Raw genomic sequence first — 24,902 nt, forward strand, 5'->3', positions numbered from 1 at the left:
GCTAACTGCATCTCAGCTTAGCTCATTCTAGTCCTGTTTTGTCTTCTCTTCTAGTCCAAAGATTGACAGTAGCCCACGCTGTGGGGAGAGCTGAAGACGGGGGTGGATTGGAGCAGAACCTTGGTCTGACTCTGAGATTCAGTTAAAAAGTGAAGGCAATAATGCCTGCCGTTCTCACTTCCCGGGGCTCCAATGTGTTCGAATGAATGGGGTGTCAAGTGCAATTTAAGGCACTGAGCTGACTCAGTTTCCCCATGCTGGTCCTTTTGGGAAGGGTATCTACTATGACAGGAGTTCAGAGGTTGAAGAGAGCAGTGTCTTTACTGGGCTCCTCTATGTCGAATCAGAAATGTCTCCAATTTGAAAACAGTTACGAATATGCTGTATTAGGGACTGTGTCTTGCCTTATGGGCCCCCAAAGTGGCCTGGGTGGGCAAATAATTCATTTAGATTCAAGAGGGATGGGCCTGAAATTTCTTAGACCACAAGACTGGGAAATCCATTCTTCTGGGCCAAGTAATCTTGCTTTTTCTGTTAATGTTCAGTAGCTCTGCCAGTGTAAGGGTCCAAAGCAGTGACTTTATCATGAAGGAGGAGGAGCCCAAGGGTGGGGGAGATTTGGTTTCCTAGATTTTCTGCTCTGAATGACACTTGTATATGACCTATTCCTCTCATGATTTGGGGTTGGCTCAGGCCACAAATCGCCTGCAGGTTCGGTGGGTACCTTCCAATTTTAAGTTCTGCATTAATCAGGGTGACTCCTGCCTGGGAAACCAAAATTAGATATTCTCTACCGAGGGACTTTAATCTTTTCTTCTCTTTTCTTTTTTGGACTTCAATCTTTTCTGAGCACTGACCCTTCCGAGAATCCAACAGAAGCTACGGATCCTCTCTCCAGAAAACAGAACCGACTGCATATTCAAACAAAATAGTTAATTTCAAAAAAAACTTAAAAAAAAAAAAGTTAATTTCATTTTGCTTCCGTAGTGCTCTGAGATACGGGGCCTTCCTGTTTTCTGTCTCCGGGCTCCACCCATGAGTTGCTGAGCATCAGAAAGGTCAGTGAGATTTCCTCTCACCTTGGACTGTGACTTCAATGGCTCTGGAGCCCTTGGTCTCTTCTTAGCCTGATTCCCACCTGTCTCCAGTGTTCCTGGGAAGTAACATGTGCTCCCAAAGGCAGAAGCCGTGTCTGGCTCTGGAACTTCTACTGCTGTTTCATTTGGTCTGGCCAACCAGCACTCAAGGTACTTCACACAAGTTGTGTGCATGTGATTGTGCACTGAAGGCTCGGGTGAGGTGGGAAAGGGGCTATGGGGTGGGGCTTAGTCCTCAAAGGGGAGTGTGGGCTCCAGGCAGCAGATACTTCTGTGCCGGTAGGAGGGCTGTGGCGAGTTGGGGAAACTTTCTGAGCCTTGGAAAATCAGCCTCTCTCTTTCCCCAAGGGATCATGACAAAAAACAGGACCTCAGGGAGACGGGGAAGGAAGCCCCTCTGCTTTTGTTCCATGCTTTGTGGTCCGGGAAGATGTTTCCTTTTGTTTTGCATTTTGAATAAGAGGAAGCTGCCCATTCATGGCTGCCACGTTTTCTGCTCTGCTCGGTCTGCTGTGCTCCCTGAAGCATTCTTCAGACCTCTGTTGATGCAAGGGGTTTTGTCCTGAACAAAGGTAAATGATGTTGTCATGATCCCAAAGAGACACCTAAACTGTAGGAAAGAAAACCCGGAGAGGATTGCTTTCTCTAGAGTCTCTGAATGAGGGTCTGAGTAGAAGCCCGAGGCACCTCAGTATCAAAGGAGCTCTCAGCATCTAGTTGTTAAGCGTTGAGGGTCATTCCTCTGCCATGGGCTGTCCTGGTCCCCCTCATGTACCCAGGGACTGAGTTAGCTCTCCGTTTTGTTACAGCTGTTCACCTTCCAGTACCTTTTTTTTTTTTTTTTTCACGTCAGCTGAGAAGTGGGAGTTAAGCTATTGCCTTTCTCACTACTCCCTTTTAGAGATACTCAGGTCTTTTTCATGTTGAAGGCTTTAGTGCTCACCACTAAGGGGGGGGGGCGGGGGGGGGAAGAGTAAAAATGAACAAGCATGGGGAACCAACACAGCATCATAAAATTACGGAGTAACTTTTGGGAAGAGGAGACAGTCATGCTCAGTCATGCCCTGTTGACCACTGCTGTAGGAACTCTCCGGGTGACAGTACTTTGGGTCTGGTTGATGACTGTGTACATCTAGACACACGATGCCTTCAGGACATTCCTAGCTGTATGGGCTCCATGGCACTGACTCAACTCAGAACACGGATATGGCCTTGCGAGTGGGGGCTGATGTGAAATATTAATCCAACTGTTGGGGAAAGAGAGTACTGCTAAGAGAACTGGAGTATTTCAGGACTTTCTCTAGACATAGGGCATGTGTCTAAATCTTTTCATGCATAGATAATGCCCACAGATGGTCATCTTATCCCCAGTTTAGGACTCCCCCCCTATTAATTGCTGTTTGCCTTGAAGGAGGTGCTTTCTCTGTTATGGCTCGGTTTTTCCTTCTGCCCAGGATTCGCTGCACCATCCTCTCCTTCTGGCCCTTCTGTAGGCTTCCATCCTTATGAGACTTCCTCGTTAAGCCTCCAGGTTACGATGGTGAATTGCTTGTTTGAGTGTCTCCTTGAGAGGACGTGAGGACAGAGACCACGTACAGACAGTGCTAAACTTAGCAGAGTGCCTGGAACCTAGCCTGGGCTCAATAAATAATTATTGAATATATGAATGAAAGACTTCAAAGAACTTTCTTTCGGTCTCTATGTTTAGATCTTCCTGGGGGTCTTAGTGGTACTCTCCTCCCTGGGGAAGGGTGCTTCTGTGGAAAAATCGGAGAAGCGTTTTTAAATCTCTTCTTTCATCCCTCCTCAGGCTTGTCTCAGCGCTCTGATTTTAGGTTCCCTCCACTACTGGGCATCTTCTCCTTCTGCTCATAGCACTTAGCAGAGTGCAGTGGAAGAAGCATGTACTGCATCAGAAGACCTTTGTTTTGTCTGGGTTCCAGGCTATGGGATTCTCTATAAATCATAAATGCTTCCTGGGCCTCTGCTTTCTCAACTCTATAATGGGTATAATAATATACTCCCCATTTCTTTCTTTCTTTCTTTTTTAAAAATATTTTATTTATTTATTTGACAGAGAGAGATAGCGAGAGAAGGAGAATACAAGCAGGGAGAGTGGGAGAGAGAGAAGCAGGCTTCCCCCAAAAGCCTGACTTGGGGCTTGATCTCAGGACCCTGAGATCATGACCTGAGTCGAAGGCAGACACTTAATGACTGAGCCACCCAGGAGCCCCTTATGATTCCTGTTTCTTCAAGAGGTTATTATTAGGATCAAATCAAATGAAGAAGGTGGAATTGCTTTGAAAATGTGACACACATAATCTGAGACAGACAAGGGCCTGGGAAGGACATAAGTAAACTTCAGAGCCCCAAGTTCTCTCATTACCCTCAGATCTGAATTTTTAATTGCTTTTAAAACATCTCCAGATTCTCCAAACATATGCCCCAAATCTGATTCATCATCTTTTTTCTGGCTATCTATTGCTGTGAAATAAGCCATCACATTTCTGTAGCTTAAAATAATAATAATCACTTATTTTGCGTACGAATGAGGGGGCAGACTATGCTCAGTATCTCCTGTGTGTGTGGCCAGATCATGGTGGGGCATAAGGTCATCTTTGAGGTTTCTTCAGTCACATGGTTGGTGCCTAGGCTGAGTAATACTACACTAACCGTTTGTCTGATCTTCTTACATGGTAGCCAAACCTCCTAGGGTGAGTATCCTGACAGAAGTAGGCAGACTTCACATGGTCTTTTCTAACCTCACTTTGTGAGTCATACTTCTGCTGTCTCCCACTCATTGAGGCCATCACCAAGGAGAGAGGATGGAGGTACCACCTCTTGATGGAAAGAGTATCAAAAATTTACTGACTTAAAAACATTTTTATAATCTGCTGTTCCTCTGCTGTTTGCTTTCTCAACAAATGATATCTCTGTGTCCAATTACTGAAGCCAGAATTCTGGAAGCCATCCTTACCCCCTTCCGTTTCCTTGCCTGTCATTTCCAGTGAGTAAGTCCTGTTAATTATACCTTCAAAAAGTCTCTCGAATATATCTAATTCCACCCACTTCTGCTGGCTGATCAAACCATCTGTCCTAAATCAAGACATTATTTTCTCTCATCCAATTACTAGAATTGTTTCCTATCCTGCTTAAAAGCTCTTTTTTTTAAAAACTCAGTTCTTCTGTCTAGTATTTACCATACTGCCATTGGTATAAATTTTCTTAAATGGTGATGTTTATTTTACTCTTCTTTTAAAAACTCATCAATGGTCATCATAATGGACAAGAATTACAGCAGACACTGAGCATAAGCCTGCACTAGATAATGTGATCACTTCCTACTGTTGGGTCCCCCAATAATGGGTCCATGGTCAAAGGAGCGAGACTGATACACAGCAAAGGTCAAGCAAAGCTTTATTTCGCGCCAAGCATCAAGAATCAAACCGACCGTCAAACAGACCGGTCAGGGCCTCACCTTACAGAGAGGGCGACCCTCCCAGCCTCACAGACCAACTTCTATAGAGCAAAGGCCATGTGGTTGAGCCTGGCCACACACAGTTGGCCAATGAGATTGTAACACACAAAGAAAGCTGCACAGTCATGCTAGGTCACACACAGGTGGCCAGTTGAACTACAATTCACCCCATAGTAGCTATTTGAACTAGCCTATCACCTTAGTCAGAACTGGCACCCAAAAGACAGTATGCGCACTTTACTGATTGGATGTCTCCACCTGACCCGACTCATGCCTTGTATTTGGGCTTTGTTACCTGGGACTGGTTTCCCAGTTTCCTGGACTTGCTTTTAAGTAAGTTCCCTGAGGTGGGGTGGGGGGCAGGGTCAATTTAAGTTTTACTGCATAAACAACAAAATGGCTGTTCAACCGAGGTGGGGCCGCTCTGGCTAAATAGGCCCTTACATTCCCCCTTTTTCTTTGGAGATTAGTCAAGTCTTTGACTTTTCAGCCAGTTCTTTGTCTTATTTTGCCAGACTGTCCTTAATGACTCTAGTGTGTTTTACCCAGGAACAGCATTCCTCTCCTAGGGCTAAGCAGAGCCTCCCTTTTCCTAGAAATAGTATGTCAAGCCTTCCTCTGTTTTGCAATTGTCTATATCTCCCACCTATACCTTAATGACAGGAGCTACAAGGAACTCAATGAACTCATTGTTTTTTGAGTCTTAGCTTTAGTCCACGATGGGCAGGGTCCATCGGCAGTGGCATCCATCTCTGGGGGGCGTCCTCATCCTTGGCTCGTTTGACGTGACCTGCGTGAATCTAGGCCCCGACGCCCTCAACTTCCACTGCCGTGGGGGTGGATCGGGATGACAGCAAAGGGTCCCTTCCAGCAAGCTCCACGTTTCCCACTTGGTGGGCCAAACCAAGTCCCCGGGTTGGCAAGGATGTGGCTCCACCTCCGTCTCCGTCCCAGTGTAGGCAGTTTGATCTCTGCGACGGCTCCTCCAAGACAGACTGCAATGCCTGCAGTGACTGGAGTACAGACTGATCAGTCTTTTCTGCTAGGGCAACCTTTTGTAGCAGAGGGCAGAGTGGGGGGGGAGGGTGGGATGTCTCCCAAACATTATTTCAAATGGGGTCACCTTGTTTAAGTAAGGTGCACATCGCACCCTGAGGAGAGCGAAGAGAAGGAGATCCACCCATCCACTGCCAGTCTCCAGAATTAGCTTTGTCAAGGTCCCTTTAAGAGTCTGGTTCATTCTCTCTCTACTTGACCAGAGCTTTGGGGTCGGTAGGCACAATGTATTTTCCAGTTAGTGCCCACAGCCTTGGCCAATGCCTGCAAGACTGAACTCACAAATGCAGGGCTCTTGTCTGACCTGATCTCAAGAGGTAACCCAAACCTGTAGTAGCTTTTTGGCTACCACTCCTGCCATCTCATGTTTGGCAGAAAAAGCCTCTACCCAACCTACCATCTGTATAGATGTTGACATTCTTACCCTTGACCATCTGCAGTGCCTTGGTGAGTGCAATCAGCTCCGCTTTTTGTGCCAAGGTTCCATGTAGCAGGGCTGTTGTCCAGGTTCCTGCTCAGGAGAAACCACCGCAGCCCCCGCATACCTTGTTCCATTGACCATGTAGCTACTCCCATCTGTGAACTGGGTCATCTTCGCATCTGGGAGGGGAGTGTCTCTGAGATCTGGCCTTATTCCTGTGATCTGGGTTAGTACCTCCCCACAGTCGTGTGGGTGGTCAGCCAGCTCCTCTGGTTGCAACGTGGCTGGATTTAGCACCGCCAGGGGCCAGAAAGTCACTTTCAGTTTGTTGAGAAGGAGGGCCTGATACCCCATCACTCTGGCGTTTCTCTGGTGGAGTCTGGAGAAGGCCCTCAATAGCATGAGTGGTGGTCAAGATGAGATTTTTACCCAAAGTTAATTTACTTGCATCCTTGACCAGGAGGGCCATGGCCATTCTACGGAGGCAAGGGGGGGAACCTAGCCACTGCTGGATCTAGTTTTTTTTATTTATTTATTTTTATTTATTTATTTATTTTTTTGCTAAGATAGGCTGCTGGCCTTTGCCAAGGCCCCCGAGTCCAAGTCAAACTCCTTTGGCCACCCCTGCCTTTTCATCCACATACAAGTGGAAGAGCTTGGTAACATCTGAGATGGCCAATGCTGGGGCACGCAGTAAGGCTGTTTGTAATTCCCGAAATGCTCCTTCTGCCTCAGCTGTCCACTCTACCATAGTGAGTCCTCCCTTAGCCAGTTCGTAGAGAGGTCGCACCATCTCCATGAACCGCAGTGTCCACAGCCTGCAGTAGCCCATCATCCCAAGGAACTCCCTCATGGAGATCAAAGCCTAAATAAGTGGCGTGGCTCTGACAAAGCTGTGCTTTCTTTCTTATTCAAAACCCTCATTTTTGGGGCACCTGGGTGGCTCAGTGGGTTAAAGCTGCTGCCTTCGGCTCAGGTCATGATCTCAGGATTCTGGGATCGAGCCCCACATGGGGCTCTCTGCTCAGCGGGGAACCTGCTTCCTTCTCGCTCTCTCTCTCTGCCTACCTCTCTGCCTACTTGTGATCTCTATCTGTCAAATAAATAAAATCTTAAAAAAAAAACCAACCCTCATTTCCAGAGATAGCCAAATCAGGACTAATTCATTTGAAAAACAAGTCCAGTTTTAACAAACTTGGCCAATTATTTACATAAGCTCAGCAAGAACAGGGAGTGTTCATATAGATCTTTTAGAATCTGCTTTGCTGGAACTTCTTATAATGAATCTCTAGGTTGAAATTTTAGTAGCCTCTCCAGGCCAGAAGCCAACCCACATAGAAGCCAAGCCACAAGACATGCCTGCAATACCTGTCAATTTTGGTGAATTCCTCTTCCTGAGGTTCCCAAAGTATCCTGCCAGGAAGTGACATTCTTTACTCACCTGGTGAGGCTGCTGGGAACTCTGTAAGCAAGGTATCAGGCCAACAGTTTCTAAGGGCTTTACGGCTCCAGGTTTTATAAAGTTAACCTTAGTTCCTTTAAGCTGTCTGATCATATCTGAGTCTTTTCAAATATGACATTCCAGTCAAAGCCTTGGTAAAATAACCAGTGTTTCTGATGGTGTCCTGTTACAAGGAGAACAGATTCTTATTGAACTTATGCAAATGACTGATTGCCATGGAAGAAAGAATACTTACTGAGACCTTTTGATTTTCAGAGGGTTCAGATAGAGAGAAAAGTTGAATGCCTTGATTCATTTACAAATGAATACTTTTAAATCTCTGTAAGTTACAGATAACTTAAGAAAAAGTTTCTCTAGTCTGGAAGAGCAAACATTACAGAACCAGTCATGTTTAAAATAAGACAAAATATTAAGAGACACAACATTACAACCTTTCAGTTCATCTAGTCCCGTGTTACTGATTCTGGTTTAGTCCGAATGCAGCTCTTACTTCTATAAATTCTTACCCATTTCAGTTCCAGGATTTTAACATATCAAAGACCTGTATTTGTCCCGAAAGTCTCCCATATAAATTTCCTTTAGGGCAGAATTCATCTTACAAGAGAATTAAAACAATTACAAATGACAAAAACTCAGAATAGATATGGTTAAATATCAAGCGATGACCCTTATCAAAACATTAAAACTTTAGGAAATGTATAGAACCTCTAGAGTAGTTACAGCATTTACCCAAATGTAACCCAAGGTTTATCATCGGCTTAGCAGTACTCCCTGAGTAACTTAGCATATCAAGGAAAAGCCTTCTGAGTCTGGGTGGGCGAAGAGAAAACCACTTACATTTTCTTGGAAACACCTCAATCTCTAATGATGACTATTAACCAATCATGAGCTGTTACAACAGAATTCAGTTAAGCACAAAAGATGTTTACCAACAGATTTCAAAAGCACAAACCTAGTTCTAGCAACAAGTGCTCTAGCATTTTATCCCATTTGGTTTAAAGTTTCAGATTATCAAAGTCTTTGAAAGCTACTTTAACAATTACCCATTAAAACTTTGAGACACACAATTAACCAATTTATTCATCTCTTTGTTAAGAGATTTTAACACAGATTTTAACATAAATAACTTGAGTTTAATAGACCTTAAGTAAAAACTCTGAAGTTTCACATTTACTACTGTTAACTCAAAAGACATGTTCATCCTAATTAACCCAACAAACTTAACTTAGTTCAAATACTGATTTACGTCCACCTGGGTCCACTCTGCTTTGAATGTTTACCTTAGACCCAGATGGGAAGATCCAGAGTGGGGGGTGTTAGGTCCAGGGGGTGCTCTTCTTGTTTCCCAACATGAAGAACAGAACAAAGTGCCACCAGAAGGCATAGAAAGGTTTCCCAGTTCTAGGGCTCATCAGCTCCAAGAGAGGAGCAGACGCCATGCTTTCCTGACAGCAAGAGGGAGGGGCGAGGCAGTCCACGTCGGGCCAGAGAGGGCAAGGAATGTCCCCAAAACAAAGGGAGTTTTGGCAGCTGCTTGGGAATATTCCTTAAAGTCTCTGTCTCGTGTTAGACTAACCACAGTTGGTTCCAGTTATAGCCATTAACTTACCCTTACTCTTTGCTTGCCCCATTCCTTCAAACACAACAAACAGCACAGCAGACAACAAAAAGACAAGACAAAGACAACCGCAGGCCCAGCAGTTCTTACCCAGAACCTGCCACCAGTGGGGACTTTCTTGATCTCCTGACCACCTAGGGGGACTCGAACCCCCGGTGACTGCCTAGGGGGACTCAAACCCCCTGGCTGCCTAGGGGGACTTGAACCCCCTGACAATCTACCAGTGGAGGGAAGGAGCATCCCTGCATCCACTCCAGTCCTGGGGAGCATGGCTGCATCCAGTTTCTCCCCGGTGGGCCATACCCTGGAGCTCCTCAACCAGACATGCAGACAGGATCCCAAGATTTTACCTCCAGAGGCTTTTCTCAGAAATTCTGATGCTGGCTCAATTCTCCTCGTTTAATCCCGGATGAGCCCCCAGTGTTGGATCCCCCAATAATGGGTCCATGGTCAAAGGAGTGAGACTGACACAAAGTGAAGGTCAAGCAAAGCTTTATTTCATGCCAAGCATCAAGAATCAAACTGACCATCAAACAGACCAGTTGGGGCCCTACCTTACAGAGAGGGTGACCCTCCCTGTCTCACAGACCAACTTTTATAGAGCAACAGCCATGTGGTTGAGCCTGGCCACACACAGGTGGCCAATGAGATTGTAATACACAGAGAAAGCTGCACAGTCATGCTAGGTCACACACGGGTGGCCAATTGAACTACAATTCACCCCATAGTAGTTATTTGAACTAGCCTATCTCCTTGGTCAGAATTGGCACCCAAAAGGCGCCCAGAAGGTGGGGTCCACACTCCTTGGTATTTAGGGAGATAGTAAGTGCACTTTATGATTGGATGTCTACACCTGAGCTGACTCATCCCTGCATTTGGGCCGTTATCTCCACCTGACCTGACCCACTTTTGTATTTGGGCTTTGTTACCTGAGACTGGTTTCCCAGACTTGCTTTTAAGTAAGTTCTCCTGGGGGTGGGGGGCAGGGTCATTTTAAGTTTTACTGCATAAACAAAAAAATGGCTGTTCAATCGAGGTGGGGCTAAATAGGCCTTACACTACCTTCCCCCATTTGGTGTTCTAATCAAATGCACTACTTCTGCTTCCTTAAGTGGACCTTGCTTTTGTGGTCTCTGAACACTTGATACTTTTCTCCTCTAGATGGAACATTGATTACTCTCAGTCCTCACCTTTCCCTGGCTAATCTCTACTTATACTAATTCCCACTCACACTTTCTATGGAAGCCACTCCTGACTCCTCTAAATTCAAGTGATATGCTCCCTTTGTATTCCATATTTTCCTTATCCTAATACTTATCACCAATAGTGGTTAATTGTCTGTATCCACAAGAATGGAAGCTCCTTAAGATAAGGAGCTATGTCTCTTTAATTCTAGCATGGTGCCTACCACAGAGCCTAGTCCATAGTAAGTGTTTGTTCTACATTTATTAGAAGAGTGAATAAACGAATAAATTGATGTACATATGTATATGTGTATGGACATATGCATAGATAGAAGGAAGGGAAAAGGGAGGGAGAAAGGAAGTTGTGAATCATTGTTTCTGTCAAGCTGGGATTTCAGCAAAGAATTTGCCTCTTATTTCACTAAAAAAATGGGGACTGGAGATCATTAAGCAGAGAACCTCTCAACTTGTTGCCTACCACCTCTAAACTACAAACTCTCTATATCCCCAGCTGTCTTTTCCTCCTTCTCTTTTCCCTCAAAGGATGAAGTATTTCCTCTTCCAGGCAAGACCTGAGCCATTAACTCTTCTCTAAACCTCTTCTAGCCCAATGCCACTGGTCACCTTCTTTCTCTTCCATGTCTCCTTCTCCACTGGCTCCATCTCTTGACCTATCAAAGCTTATCTTTTCCTTCTTAAATAAAAGTAAAAAATAAAACAAAAAAACTCTTTTTACCTTCCATGTCCCTCTACAAAATGTCCTGCTAGTTTCCTTTCCATTCACACTGAAATGTCTTAGAACAGTTTACTTTTGTTCTCTCTTCTCTCTCAGCTTCAACTGAGTTCTTGACCCATTGCAGTCTGGCCTAGTAAACTCATTAGTTTTCCCATCTTAGGAAATAGTACTCTTGTCATCCATAACAAAATCTGGGGTCCTGATCTCTATTGCCAAATTACTTCCTTAAGGTAGGAAGCAGTTCAAGATGGTAACGTAGTAAGATCTTGAACTCATCTCCTTCCATGGACACAAATCAATGACTACACACAGTATAATTCTCTCTGAAAAGAACCTGTGAGCTAGCTGAACAGCTACTCTAGAACAAAGGATAAAAGGGCCACATCAAGATGGTTAGGAGAGGCAGTATCACCAAAAGCCCACCCTAGGCATGGCAATCCACCATTGGAAAGGGTTCCCACAAATATAGAACTTCTTTCTGAAGGAACAAGGGTTTTTTGCCCTATATCAGGAACTCCAACTTGGGACCTGCACTGGAGAGACAAGCCTTACCCCAAATATTGAGCTTTGAAAACCAGTGGGGCTTATACCCAGGAAAACCATAGGACTGTAGGGAATGAGATTCCACTCTGGAAGGGCTCACATGCAGATTCACTCATTCTACGACTCCACACAAAAGCACCATTTGAAAGGAGCCTATATCATATGTGAAGGAGATTAATTTGCTGATCTTAAAGGGTCTCCCACAAAGACAAAGTCTCTTGGGACTCTATCCAGGAATTGAGATGCCAGTGGGTGTCATTTTTATGTTCTATCTCTAGCTTGCTAGTGCTGTTAGGTGCCAATTTTGCACTCTCACTCTAAACTGCTAGCACCTGCTCTGTTGTGCTGCTGATGCAGCTCTACCCTACCATGCTGCCTCCTCAGTGGGCTGGTGTTTTGTTCCCTTCCCACCCCATAGTCCCTCCAAATCAGCAAGCAAAAACAGCTCACACAAGGGATGCCCCTTGAACACCCTCTTTGGTGATTCAGGGGGATTGTGTTTCTGGGTTCCATGGGTCTGAAGTAATCAGAGAGTGCAAGAGACAATCACTTTAACCACGGTTAAATAATGAGATTCATCACCTACAGAGGCACGCATTTCAATACCAGGAGAGGTAGTTGTTTTGCCTGACACATAGAAAAAACACAGAAAATAAAGCAAAATGAGGAAACAGGGGAATATATTCCAAAGGAAAGAACAAGACAAAATCCCAGGGGAAAAAAGACCCAAAACCTTACTAAAATGGAGATAAGTAACCTGATAAAGAGTTTGAGGAATGGTCATAAAGATGCTCACTGAACTCAGGAAAAAAAGCAGATGAACACAGTGAGAACTTCAACAAAGAGAAAATATGAGGAAGTACCCAACACAGAAGTCACAGAGCTGAAGAATGTGACAATTGAACTGAAAAATGCACTAGAGATGTTCAGTAGCAGACTAGATGACACAGAACAAATAATTGGTGAACTGGAAAACAGGGCAGTGGAACTCACATAAGCAGAGCAGCAAAAAGAAAAAAAGAACTTTAAAAAGTGAAGATAGCTTAAGCGACTCATGGAACAACATCAAGTGGAATAATATTTGCATTGTAAGTCTCCCAGTAGAAGAGAGAGAGAAAAAGGAAGAACACTTATTTGAAGAAATAATGACTGAAAACTTTTCTAACCTGGGGAAGGAAACAGACATCAGACCCAGGAATTCCAGAGATTTCCAAGACAGACTCACAACAAGACATTAAAATGTCAAAAGTTAAAGGTAACAAGAGAATCCTAAATACAGCAAGAAAAAAACTAGTTACATACAGGGGAACACCCACAAGGCTATCAGCAGATTTCTTGGTGGAAACTTTGCCAGGAGGGAGTGGCATAATATAATCAAAGTGTTGCAAGTAAGAAATTTCCCTCCAGGAATACACTACCTGGCAAGATAACCACTCAGAATTGAAGGAGAGATACTTTTCCAACAAGCAAAAGCTAAAAGAGTGCACCTTCACTAAACCATCCTTAAAAGAAATGTGAAAGGGACTTCTTTAATGTGAAGAAAATGTATGAAAGTAAAAGTCCCACTGGTAAAGGTAAATATATAGTAAAGGTAGCAGAATAATCACTTATATAGTATGAAGGTTGAAAGAGAAAAGTGGTAAAAAATGACTGTAACTGCAATAATTACTTAAGGGATACACAAAATAAAAAGATGTAAAATGTGACATTAACAACATAAAATGTGGTAGAGGGGAGTAAAAATGCAGGGTCTTAGAAAGCAATCAAGCTTAACTTGCACTTAAAGTAGACTGTTATATGTATAGCCCGTCATATGTGAACCTCATGGTTAACCAGGTTAAACACAAAACAAAAATCAATGATAGGTCCACAAAAGATAATGAGAAGAGAATCTAAGCATAACACTACAGAAAATCATCAAACTAGACTTATTGTGGTGACCATTTTACAGTATACACAAATGTTGAATTATTATGGTGTACACCTATAACTAATATAATGTTGTATGTCAATTATACTTCAGTTTTAAATATTACTTCCTTAAAAGGTTGTACAAGTTAGGTAAATGGTTGATACCATCAAAGAGCTCTTGGTAACTCCATATTAATATCTTTAAAACTCATGTCTTTTCTTCCTTAATAATTCTATTAGATGCCATGTGACTTGATTTTAAAGTGATGAGAACTTCTTTAGGACCTCTTTCGCTTTGCTGGGTAGACCCTTTGATATGAAATGATCACTTTCTTTGTTCTGTTTCCTTGCTTCCCCATTTTAGTTTTGGTTTTCTACGGACAGGAAGCATGGCTAGGCACAGGAAAGAGCTGCTTCATTTTTTAATTGTAAACTGCACACAAACACAGTTACTTTATCCTAAGCATCCACATAACCAAATACTTTTTCCTGGTAGAATTAACTTTCTTTACAGGTACTTCTCCTGCCTTTGAACATATGCAGTTATGAGGAAGGTGAATCAAAATTTTGTCAATTTACTTTAAAAACAAAAACACCCCATAAATATATTATAGATATCAATTTATTTGAATTTAGTAGACAATTAGCAGACTAAACCACCATCTTGATACCCCAAATTATAGTACTTAATTTCCACATTAATTTTGCAATCTATACTTGTAAAATTAATCCATATTTCTTCTTTAACTTGTGAATGAATTGTAGAATTCTTTCAGAAGACTATTACCTCTTTTTAAATGGTCAGTCGAGCATTCTTTCTATTGCTTCTATCTTCAGGTTTTTATTACTTTTCCAGGCTACCCTTTCATTAGATATTTCAAAACAAAATTCACTCTTCCATTTTCTGTTTTCAGGCATGATCTCAGCCCTTCTGAGGATGTTGGATTAATATTTTAAGGTTTCTTTTAGGTGCTTTGCATTGATTTTTGATATCTGAAAACTTGAATGCCATATTCAATACATTTCTATGTTGTTGGGTTTTTTTGAGAATTCCTGGGCACCTCTTCCACTGCTCCTCTTAATAATCATCTTTTATTCATTCATTATTGATTTTATTCATTTATTATTATCAGGGTCCAGCCATTAGACAGGGCCCCATTGGCCCAGTTTGGGCACATTTTCATATCTAAGAAATACAGTTCATTGGTTATAAGTAACTAAATAGTAACTCATATTTCTACTTACAGTCTTTCAAAAGATGTTAAAGGAAATCCAATTTAAAAACTACAGCAACACTTCCTACACTCATCCTTCCTGTCCTCTCTAGTCTTCTCAAACTGTCCCATCCATCTGCTGCCCAGACAGTCTTACAGTTTTGAGCCCCAATGTGCTAACAGCCCTATTTCCTAAACCAGCTTGAGTAACCTTGGTATTTGCTTATCTCTTCCTTTCCTCCCTGCCTCATCAGTCCAAATGGGTCTTAAGAAGTAAACAAGAGGGAGAAGCTGAGTGGAAAGTAAAAATATGAAAAATGTTTTTGACCAGCAGGAGGTTATGACAAGAAGACCGGGAGCACTTACATATACGTTTTGTCACTGTCGTCCATTCAGCCATTGTCTACAAACTCTTAATGTCAACTGAGTATGGTGGGGATTCAAAATTGAGCAGATACTGTCTTTGCCTTTGAGAAGCTTACAAAATTAGCGACTGTGTGTCTGCCCTAGCTTCTCCCTGTCTCTTACATTAAAATTTGAAGTTCTTTTGATCGTCTTGGGAATACCCTTGCCAAATATAATCTCTTTGTCCTCATAAAGCAGTTTTTTGTCCTTATAAAGCAGATTCCATTCTCACAAGGAGAAAGGATGGAAGATATAACTGGACCTGGATCATAACTTGAGCCTATGTGCTGTGTATTCTTCATTCTTGCTCATTAGATGCATCCTTCTTTCCCCTTCCACAAGGAAGCTTCAGGGAAGTCGACTGTTCTGATGGAGGTACTGGGACCTCTTTTTCATCACATGTCCTACGTCAGCGACCTGGTTTTGTGTTATCTCTTGTGCATACTGACATCCTTTAGTTTTAGACCATTAGTCTACAAGTGAAAGCTGATTCAAGAGCTGCTACATTTTTTTTTTAAACTTGAGGCCCCTTCTTTCACATTCTTCAATCTTTCAGATTCACATATGAACATCCATTTCTAGAAAAAAAAATCATTAGTCTAGTCCTTGTTTTACCACTGTTTTGGCATAATAAAATAAGTTTAACAGGTAATTGTTAAACATCTTAGTAACTTGGGCATAGTACTGGGTGTTATGGATACAAAAAAATGTAGGTAGTAATAATAAAAAAATACATTAAATTTATTGAATGCTTACTATTCTTCCAAGTATTATTCTAAGTACTTTAATTTTATTAATTGATTATTTGTATTGTTATATTCTAAGCATTTTATTAATGAAACTCTGTATTAGACTTTTTCAGAGAAACAGTATATCTCTATATATATAAATAGAAAGAGGTTTATTATATATATGTATGTATACATACATATATATATATATATATATATATATATATATATATACATAGAAAGAGGTTTATTATGAGGGATTGTCTCATGTAATTATGGAAGCATAACCCATACTGTGTACTTCTCTGTATGGAGAAGTCTCACAACCTGTCATCTATAGGCTGGTGGTGCAGGGAAGCTACTGGTAGAGCTCCAGTCCAAATCTGCAGGCCCAAGAACCAGGAGACCCAATGGTGTAAGTCCTTGTCCAAGTCCAAGGCCCAAGAGCCAGGAATACTAAAGTCCAAGGGTAGGAGAAGATGGATGTCCCAGATCAAGCAAAAAGTAAATTTGCCCTTTCTCTGCTTTTTTATTCTTTTTGGGCCCTCGATGGATTATGGTGCCCATCGCATTGGTAAGGGAGATCATTTTTACTCAGTTTACCTATTCAAATGCTAATCTCTTCTAGTAACACCCTCACAGTCACATCCAGAAACAATGTTTTACCAGCTATCTGGGCACCCAGTCAACGTGACACATAAATTTAACCATTATGAACTCTATGAGATCATAACTAAAAGAAAGACAGAGAAGGTAGGTAACATGCTCATGTTTACATAGCTAACAAGTGGTAGAGCCAGGATTTGAACTGAGGCAGTGTGATTTCAGAACACATGTTTTCAACTCTCACACTTTAATGGAAAGTGAATTAGACTCAAAGGACTCATTCCTTTCTTTAGGAAGCGTATACTCTGGTGATTGAGGCAGGTAGGAGACATCAAACATCATTTCAATATGACATGATTGCTAAGATATGAACATGCACAGGATGTTGTAGCTTTCCTTCCTCTTGTCTTCACTACCTATGTGTACTGATGCCCAAAAGATCATTCTGGTGGTTGGCGCTCACTTCTTACTGAGAAATAAAGATGGGGTTAGTTGTGAGTTGTTCTATCTTCCTGAGCATATGTCTGACACTTATTGGAGAGTTTGCCAAGGATGACTTAGGCCAGTAGATCTTACCCAGAATGGGGGGTGGGATATTTGGCAATATCTGGAGACATTTTGATTGTCACAGCTGGGAAGGGCTACTGGTCTCTAGTGGGCAGAGGCCAGGAATGCTGCTGAACCTCCTGCAGTGCACAAGGACAGCTCCCACAACAGAGAACCCTAAAATATCAATAGTGGCTTAAAATATCAATAGTGCTAAGGTTGGAAAACACTAATCTGGGCTATCTATTGTCATCACTTCTATTAATTCACATGGAAGCAAGTAGCAGAATGAGAACAAGTCTAGAATCTGTGTCTGGTGATTTTAAAATCCTGAAGAGAATGTCCTGCTGGGCTGCATGCTCCGAGAGGCAAAGCCTCCGCCTGCATCGTTGATGCCAGAGCCTCTCACAGTGCCAGGCACATAGTGCTTGTTCAAATACCATTACGGGCACTGAGTTGGTTATGTCCCAGGGAAGACAGTGTGTGGAATGGACCAACCAGAAGCGCTGTGACCAGGAATGCCTGAGTATGTCTGCCTATGCACTAGACACAGGGTAGGTGCTCAATAGACTGTTGAAGGCAGAGACGGGTGGTGGGAAGGATTAATAACCAGAAGCTTGAAAGCCCTGGGGACACAGGCATTTTCAGTCTTTTAACAGTTGAAGAGAATGCTTTTGGAAAGGATAGATTTGTGGAAAGTGAGCAGCTGAATATATATACATGACGTTGAACAATATGACTGAGGTTTTGAGGGAGGCCAGAGTAGTACAGGTTGTATTTTTTTTTCTTCTACAGGTAGCTTCTTTCCACTGTTCTTTCTCAGCCTAATTATATCCACCTCCTTTGTTCTTCTCCCTCTACAAAGATTCAGCACACCTCCTTTCGTCTTGCATCTTCCTGGCTGTCATCTTTTCTTTTCTTTGCCTTAACCAAACAAGGTTTGGGCACCCTCATGAAAAAATAATAATAATAAATAAATAAATAAATAAATGAATAAATTTTAAAAAAAGAACAGCAAACACAAATAGGAACAAAAGTGAATTTAGTTAGAATGAGAAAAGAAACCCAACGTATCACACGTCTTAAAAGCTAAGAAATACTATAAAAATTACAAATCCCAGAAAAATAGCATAGGACTTTCATTAATGAAATGCCTTCATGCTTCTATCATAATTTGCCACTGAATAGCTCTGGTTCCCATTCACTTTAAAAATTTTTTTTTTTTTTTTTAATTTGAGAGAGAGACAGTGAGAGAGAGCATGAGCGAAGAGAAGGTCAGAGGGAGAAGCAGACTCCCCATGGAGCTGGGAGCCTGATGCAGGACTCGATCCCGGAATTCTGGGATCATGACCTGAGCTGAGCCACCCAGGCATACCTTTATTTTTTTTTTTAAGATTTTTTTTTTCACTTAAAACTTTGTTTCTTCTCTACTTCCTGCCTACTGCTAGAGAAGTAAATTAAAGCAAGAGGGAACACAAGCCCAGAAGAGGGGCTATGACTTGTCATCATTTTATTTGAAAATCTACTGGTATGAGAGCAAGAGAGAGAGTTGGGGCCAGTATCAGTGTCCTTTTTCTTTATCTTCTGGGGAAGAACTAGAAGGATTATCAGCAACACACCCTACCCCCATACCCACCCTCATGCTCCAACTTTTACTGCATTCCTGATCAGAGGTCAGACCCCCTGGTGAAGACCATACTTACTGTTTCCAAGCAGAAACTTCTCTCTTCTCCGTCCCACCAGCTCAGGCAGAAGTTTTTCCTGCTGGGCCCCTCTGCCTTTCTAAGAGCGCTCTCACTCTCGTTGACAGGTCCTTCAGAACATCGGGTCACTGCCATCTCTGGCACCAACGTGTGTCTTCCAATCTCCAATTTGCCTGCTAAGTACATACAACTCACCTGGTTTTACACCACCAATCAGAAGATTCTAGAATGGGAATCCAACCAGACTCTTCTCTTCGACTCTGAATTTAAGGGCAGGGTCAGTCTTGGTCAAAACCAGAATCTGTGCATCCATAATGTCCAGAAAAACGACAGCAGCACTTATATCCTCAGGGTGTTGACGGATTCTGGGACAGAGAAGGAGTGGCATACCCGACTGGAGGTATACGGTGAGTTTGGGGCAGTCCCACTCCAGGACCCCGGAGGGACCACTGGGAGGTTTCCTAGGGTTCATGGGGGCTCTCTCTGGGAGGAGGATAGAGAAACCTCAGGACAGGCTTCATTAATTTCCCCTGGAGCCACTTCCTCTGGGGAGTGACCCTGGGCCAGCAGAGCCCAAGTTGATAGCCTGAGGACATTTAAAAGTTCTTCTGATATTAGTGATCTGAGATGTGAGGAGAGGGAAAACTATAGAAATAATTTCCTATTTTCTTGATGCTCTCCTGTGATCAACCCAAATCAGTTCTGAGCTCCTCTTAATAATATACCTGAACACAAACTTCATCAGACTTAAGGAAAAAGTTACAAGAGACACAGGATGGGGCAGGAGCTGTTAAAGGAAGGGTTTTGTTGTTGTTGTTGTTGTTGTTTGTTTTTTGTTTTTTAATTTTTCAAAATGGATAGGACAAAAACTTCCACTCACGGCTCTAGCCTAACCAATATGTGGAGAATAAGGACTAGGATATTATACTTGGAATCAGACAGACCTGGGTTAAAAACGTTGGTTGCTAGCTCACTTCCTAGCTGTGTGATCTTGGAGAAAGATCTTAACATCTCTGTGCCCATATTAGGTAAGTTTCTTTCCATGGCAAGTAAAAAGAAGCCAATTTGATGTAAATTTAACAAAAAAAAAAAAAAAAAGAAAGAAAGAAAGAAAGAAAAAGAAAAAAGAGTCTGTTAAAGAAACCAGAACTATTTAGAGCAATTCAAGGAACTGAGAAGAGTTAGGAAGGGCTGAACAGCAGGAAGAAAGAGAACCAGGGCCAGCCCTGAGCTCCCGGCCTCAGCAATCTGTGGACTATGCCTCCAGATCACTGCCATGTACATGACTTACCTCTTAGAGTCTAGACTTTTGTATCTCTGGGTTTAAATTCTCAGAATTTAAAGAGAAATTAAAAGAGAGAAACTGATTAAGCCAACTTGATTCAAATATGTGTACTGATTGAAATACTTATGGCCCAAAGGGTCAGAATTTAAGGCAGAAACATGGCTCCCGGGGAGACCTCTGTGGTGTTGAGGTAGACAAAATTAAAGAAGGGGGTGGGCAGACATCCGCAACAGATATCTACCCAAGAACCTCGTCTTATGAAGATAATGACTTCTTCCTTTTAGGGTGTTATGAGAATCAAAGCAGATAATGGGAATGAAACATAAAAAATGAAAATAAGGGGTTTTTCCCAAACCAAATCATTCTGTCATCCCGTTTCCTTCTGCCAGATGATTACCAAAAATATAAACACAAAATCTCTACAGAATACTCAGAGCATATCTGTAATCTTTCTTCCCCAAAACAGTGTAAATGAAGAGTGTCTTTATAATCCACCCACTAGATGGTTCCTGTTCTAAGGGGCTGGAAGCCTCTTCTCACATACTTCCCCCAAGTCACGTGGCCTGAAAATTTGGGAGGTTCTGGGAACAGGAAAAGATTCAAAGTCTCTTACAGTGGTGTTAAGAAAAGCCCAAATTTATATCATTTACCAATTTCTGTTGTAATTACTCCCACCACAGCCAACTCCAAGTTAGCAATGGTTTCACAATCAGCTTGCAACAATTCTGGATATTTTAAATTCCATAAGCTGGTGTGACGTAAGCACACCTGCCTGGGCATATGACCCTCAGGATGGGATTTGCAGAAATCTCATTCTTTTTTTTTTTTAAAGATTTTATTTATTTATCAGAGGGAGAGAGGGGGAGAGAGCGAGCACAGGCAGACAGAGTGGCAGCAGAGGCAGAGGGAGAAGCAGACCCCCTGCTGAGCAAGGAACTGGGATCATAACTTGAGCCGAAGGCAGCTGCTTAACCAACTGAGCCACCCAGGCATCCCCAGAAATCTCATTCTTCAGTACAGTCCTTGAATTTCTGATAGCTCCAAGGAGATATCTTAGAGCCAGACCACCCTGGCTAGCTAAATGAACCCCACCACAAACCACCCAGTGCATGCTGCTCGCCATGTGAAATGCGGAAGATGTATGAGGCGAGGTTAGATGGCAGGAAATGGCAAAAAAATAGTATGAAAATTGCTCAGTTCAAGCATGCAGGGAAAGTCCAGCAGTCTCAGGGGGGTTCACAGAGAAGATGGGGCTAGCATTCCGGAGGCCAGACAGATGGAACTCCCATCGCCCCCCATACACTTGCAGCCATACGTGAGTTCTGTTCTGGTCAATTCTTGGCACGTCTAATCCTTTGACACCAAAGCAGCACTGATTCTGCAGGTGTTTTACCCATGGGCAACATGAAAAGGCCCAGAGGGTTTCAGAAAAAGTGGCCCTGGCAAAGGAAGCAGCAGATGCTGGGATTATCTTTCATTCCATCTGGTGGCAAGATGACAGCAGTAATGATTATGTGACCTCCAACATGCACAGAACGCTTGTGCCCCATGGACAATGTCACTTTATCTCACTAACATTGTTCTATGGGGTACAGTCAGTTTACCCATGAGAAGGAAATTCAAGGGGTTACTTATCTTGATAATGTCACTCCAAGTCCAAGACCTAGGCTGATTTCACTCCAAAGCTGCTTCTTTGTCCTTTGTATATCATAACTGCTCCATCCATCCATCCATCCACCCACCCACCCACCCTTTCATCAGATACTTACCGATTCCTATCAGGTAAGCATTGTGCTAAATCCCGAGATACCAAAGTTAGCAGATACAGTTCATCACGACTGATGTGAGCTGGGGGTTATATGAGCTTCTTCTCATGAATCCAGGAGAGGGCTTTGCCGTGGGCAGGGTAGTATCTCTTACTCCAGGATTCTCTGAATATGAGCCCAAGAGCTTCTGATGGGCAGGTGGGCCACGGTGCCAACTGTGGGCTGGTGCTGGAGAAGGAGGCTCACATAACTTAGACAGTTGGGATACCAAGTCTGACCCCAGGAGATCTCTGCTGCTCTTTCTGGCCCACAGAGACTCAGAACCCCATTTTGTTTCTGGGTGCACAGCTCCCCCTCCTGGATCCATTTTAGCTTTACCCCCAAGCAGTAGCCCTTCCAGTCTGAACCTCCAGAGGGCCAAGCTGCTCACTGGCTCCTCCTGTAGGGGCCTCTTCTCCATGGCACCAGTTTCCGCTGCACTCAGGGCTCCTCCCTAGCTGCCTTTGTGTTTTGTTGGCTAAACACTCAAAAGCATAATTGCCTCATAAATGCATGAACTCATGTCTCATCTTGCAACGTCCTCCCGATCTTCAGATCCTGTACCTAAACCTGAGATAGAAATCCAGAAGACACAGGAAGTGGACAATCGATGTCACCTGCAGCTCTCATGCAGGATGCCAAACCAGTCCATAAACTATACCTGGTATAGGGACTCAGAGCCCTTTCCAACAGGGCTCCAGAATTCTGTGCTTGACATCATCGTTGAGCCAAATAACTACTCCACGTTTTACACCTGCCAACTCAGCAATCCCGTGAGCAGCAAGAATGACACTGTCTATTTCACCCCACCTTGTAAACTAGGTAAGAAGTGTTCCCAAGGGAGCTGGGGGTGGGGTGGGGGTGGGGGGCTCGGGCAACTAGTTTTCTTTTGGATGAAATGAAGAAGGGTGTGGGGAGCCTGTTCAGTCCCCTGCTCAGATGGAGGATCCCAAATGCATCTGTGAGCCCTGAGAGGCTCGGGTTCTACCCCGGGCTCTTCCACCAGCTTTCAACAAGCTTACCTGGCTTTTGTGGAGTTCATCGTCCTCGCCTGCAAAGGGTGGCTGGCACTCCTACCCTGCTCTAACAATGCACGGTCTTAGAATCCGGGGCCTGGGTGATTGTAGGATTATCTGAGCTGTCAGGGGAAAAGTCCAAGTGGAAGAGCAGACCAGACACAGTTGAGCAGGTGCATGAAGGGTTCCTGGCAGACAGCCCAACTCAGCAAAGGAAAGAAGGGCCAAGTAGATGAGCACGAGCAAGAACAAGGATGGGACAGGGGTGAGGGCCTCATCCTAAGGCAGAGACTCTCTGCTCTTTAGAAACACAGACTCTGGGTTTCATGTTTCAGATTTCTCTGTCTCTTGGGAGGACACACTCACTTGAGCATCACTGCCGGCTCTCTATCAAGCCTACACGGGTCTGATAGTGGGATAGCCAGGATCGGGCAAAAAGCTCATAGGTTTTAGAGTCAGGTACCTGGGGTTAATCCTGGGATTGTCACTTAATAGCTAAACAAGTGACTTAGCTTCTCCAAGTTGTGCCCTTCTCTAAGTTGTATCCTTCTTAAATACCAGACAAAATAGTAATCTTTATGCTGTTAAGAGGACTAAATGAGACAGTACAGATACCCTCTCTAGAACAGTGCCTGACAGGTCTCCAGTGAATGGTACTTAAATTAAAACCAGTTTCTTCAATTCTGGAGACACTAGAGCCCTCAATAAATTTAGATTACTATCCCCAGCATTCTGGGTCTTGTACTTTCCACACCCCTGAAACGACATCCCTGAGTATACAGATCTATACCCTTCCAGAATAACTCATACCTATGGTACCGACATTTGCCTAAGTTCCCTGTCATGCCAGTCCTCAGGGACCATGGCCCCCAGGGACAGTGCTCTTCACGGTCTTCCTAGACCTAGCCTACTCTCCTACCTGTGCTGATTTCTTCACCTCTGTTCCCACACAGGGACAGTGGAACCTGGGCATTCTTCTTCATTCTTCCCACCTGACTTGCCATGCCTCTTCTAGACTGTCCTGCCACCACAGACCCTCTGTGACAGTTTGGTATCTGGCCATGAGACCACCTTCATATCAACACCACATCCTGAGATCCAGAAAAAGAAAGAGAGACAGCCCCTGTCCTTTATAAAATGAGGGTGACTGCTCATCTACAATGAGGATGAAAACAATACTAAGGCCATTTTTTGGAAGGGTTAGGCCAATCTTCTCACTTTTTAGCGACCCAAATTGTCCCAGAAAAGCATCCCTCATTTCCCTTCCCTACTGTATCACTCATTCCTTCTTCTTTTTATTTTCTGCTTCCTTTCCTCTCCTCTCCTCTTACTCCTTCTCTCCCCTTCCCTTCCTATCAGTCTTCCCCTTCCTTGTCTTTTTCCCTCTTGGTATAGATGGGATGTGGGTGGTGAAATGGAGAGGGGAGATAGTCTTACCTTCCCGAAAGTCCAGACACTCAAGCATTTGGAGTTTTCTTGCTTTTTCAGGCAGATCCTCTGCAGTAGCTTGGATTGTGACATGGCTAATTGTCATGGTACCCATTATTCCTGGCCTCCTCTGGACCTGAGACAAGCTCTTCTGACTCAAGACAGCCGGGTCTTACTTTCATCAGCAGCCAAGCTGTTATCCAAGGCAGGAGCTCTGACTACATGGGATGATAGAAAGTGTGCTATTGAAACATCTACAAGGATGTTCAAGTTAACTTTTTAAAAAAGACAGTAATATTTTATTTTATATCTTCTACTTATTTTCCAACGTACTTGCATCGATACTCATATATTCTTCCCACCAAAACATGTGATCACATTATGCAGTGTTTTCTTGTTTAAATAAAGGACATGACCATCAATGTCAAACTGTCAGACCGTGTCTACTCCGTTGGCCTGAACACATACAATACAAAGGAGAAGAGCCTGGGACCATAGGCTCCTATGTGTTCGTGTGTCCGAGGTGTTACTTTGTGCTGTCTCTGACTCTTGCTCCCACATCCCTGCCAAATCTCCTGGGGTTCCAACTCCTCCCGCCAAGTTCTGGCCTCCTTTCTGAGGAGCATGTTCTTTAGGTTTCCTGGGAATATGGCGCTA

The 24,902-nt window shown here is 43.3% G+C and overlaps 1 protein-coding gene across 1 annotated transcript; it reads left to right on the forward strand.

Annotated features, from left to right (window-relative positions):
• The first annotated feature begins 1,014 nt into the window (after positions 1 to 1,014).
• On the forward strand, positions 1,015 to 24,680 carry CD48 (CD48 molecule). Its single transcript, XM_004775879.3, has 4 exons — positions 1,015 to 1,247; positions 18,819 to 19,118; positions 22,357 to 22,623; positions 24,306 to 24,680. Exons 1-4 carry the CDS (start codon positions 1,166 to 1,168, stop codon positions 24,383 to 24,385), a joined length of 729 nt encoding a protein of 242 aa, XP_004775936.1. The 5' UTR covers positions 1,015 to 1,165; the 3' UTR covers positions 24,386 to 24,680.
• Positions 24,681 to 24,902: the final 222 nt, after the last annotated feature.

This window comes from Mustela putorius, unplaced genomic scaffold, assembly GCF_011764305.1.
Source record: "Mustela putorius furo isolate JIRA1106 unplaced genomic scaffold, ASM1176430v1.1 tig00000997_pilon_pilon_pilon, whole genome shotgun sequence".
Classification (NCBI taxonomy): domain Eukaryota; kingdom Metazoa; phylum Chordata; class Mammalia; order Carnivora; family Mustelidae; genus Mustela; species Mustela putorius.

Excerpts from the sequence above, each read along its gene's own strand:
- CD48 (XM_004775879.3), top strand. The coding sequence starts at position 1,166 with ATGTGCTCCCAAAGGCAGAAGCCGTGTCTGGCTCTGGAACTTCTACTG. Across the intron at positions 1,248-18,818 it reads CTGGCCAACCAGCACTCAAG|GTCCTTCAGAACATCGGGTC; the intron begins GTACTTCACACA and ends TCTCGTTGACAG. Across the intron at positions 19,119-22,356 it reads TACCCGACTGGAGGTATACG|ATCCTGTACCTAAACCTGAG; the intron begins GTGAGTTTGGGG and ends CCCGATCTTCAG.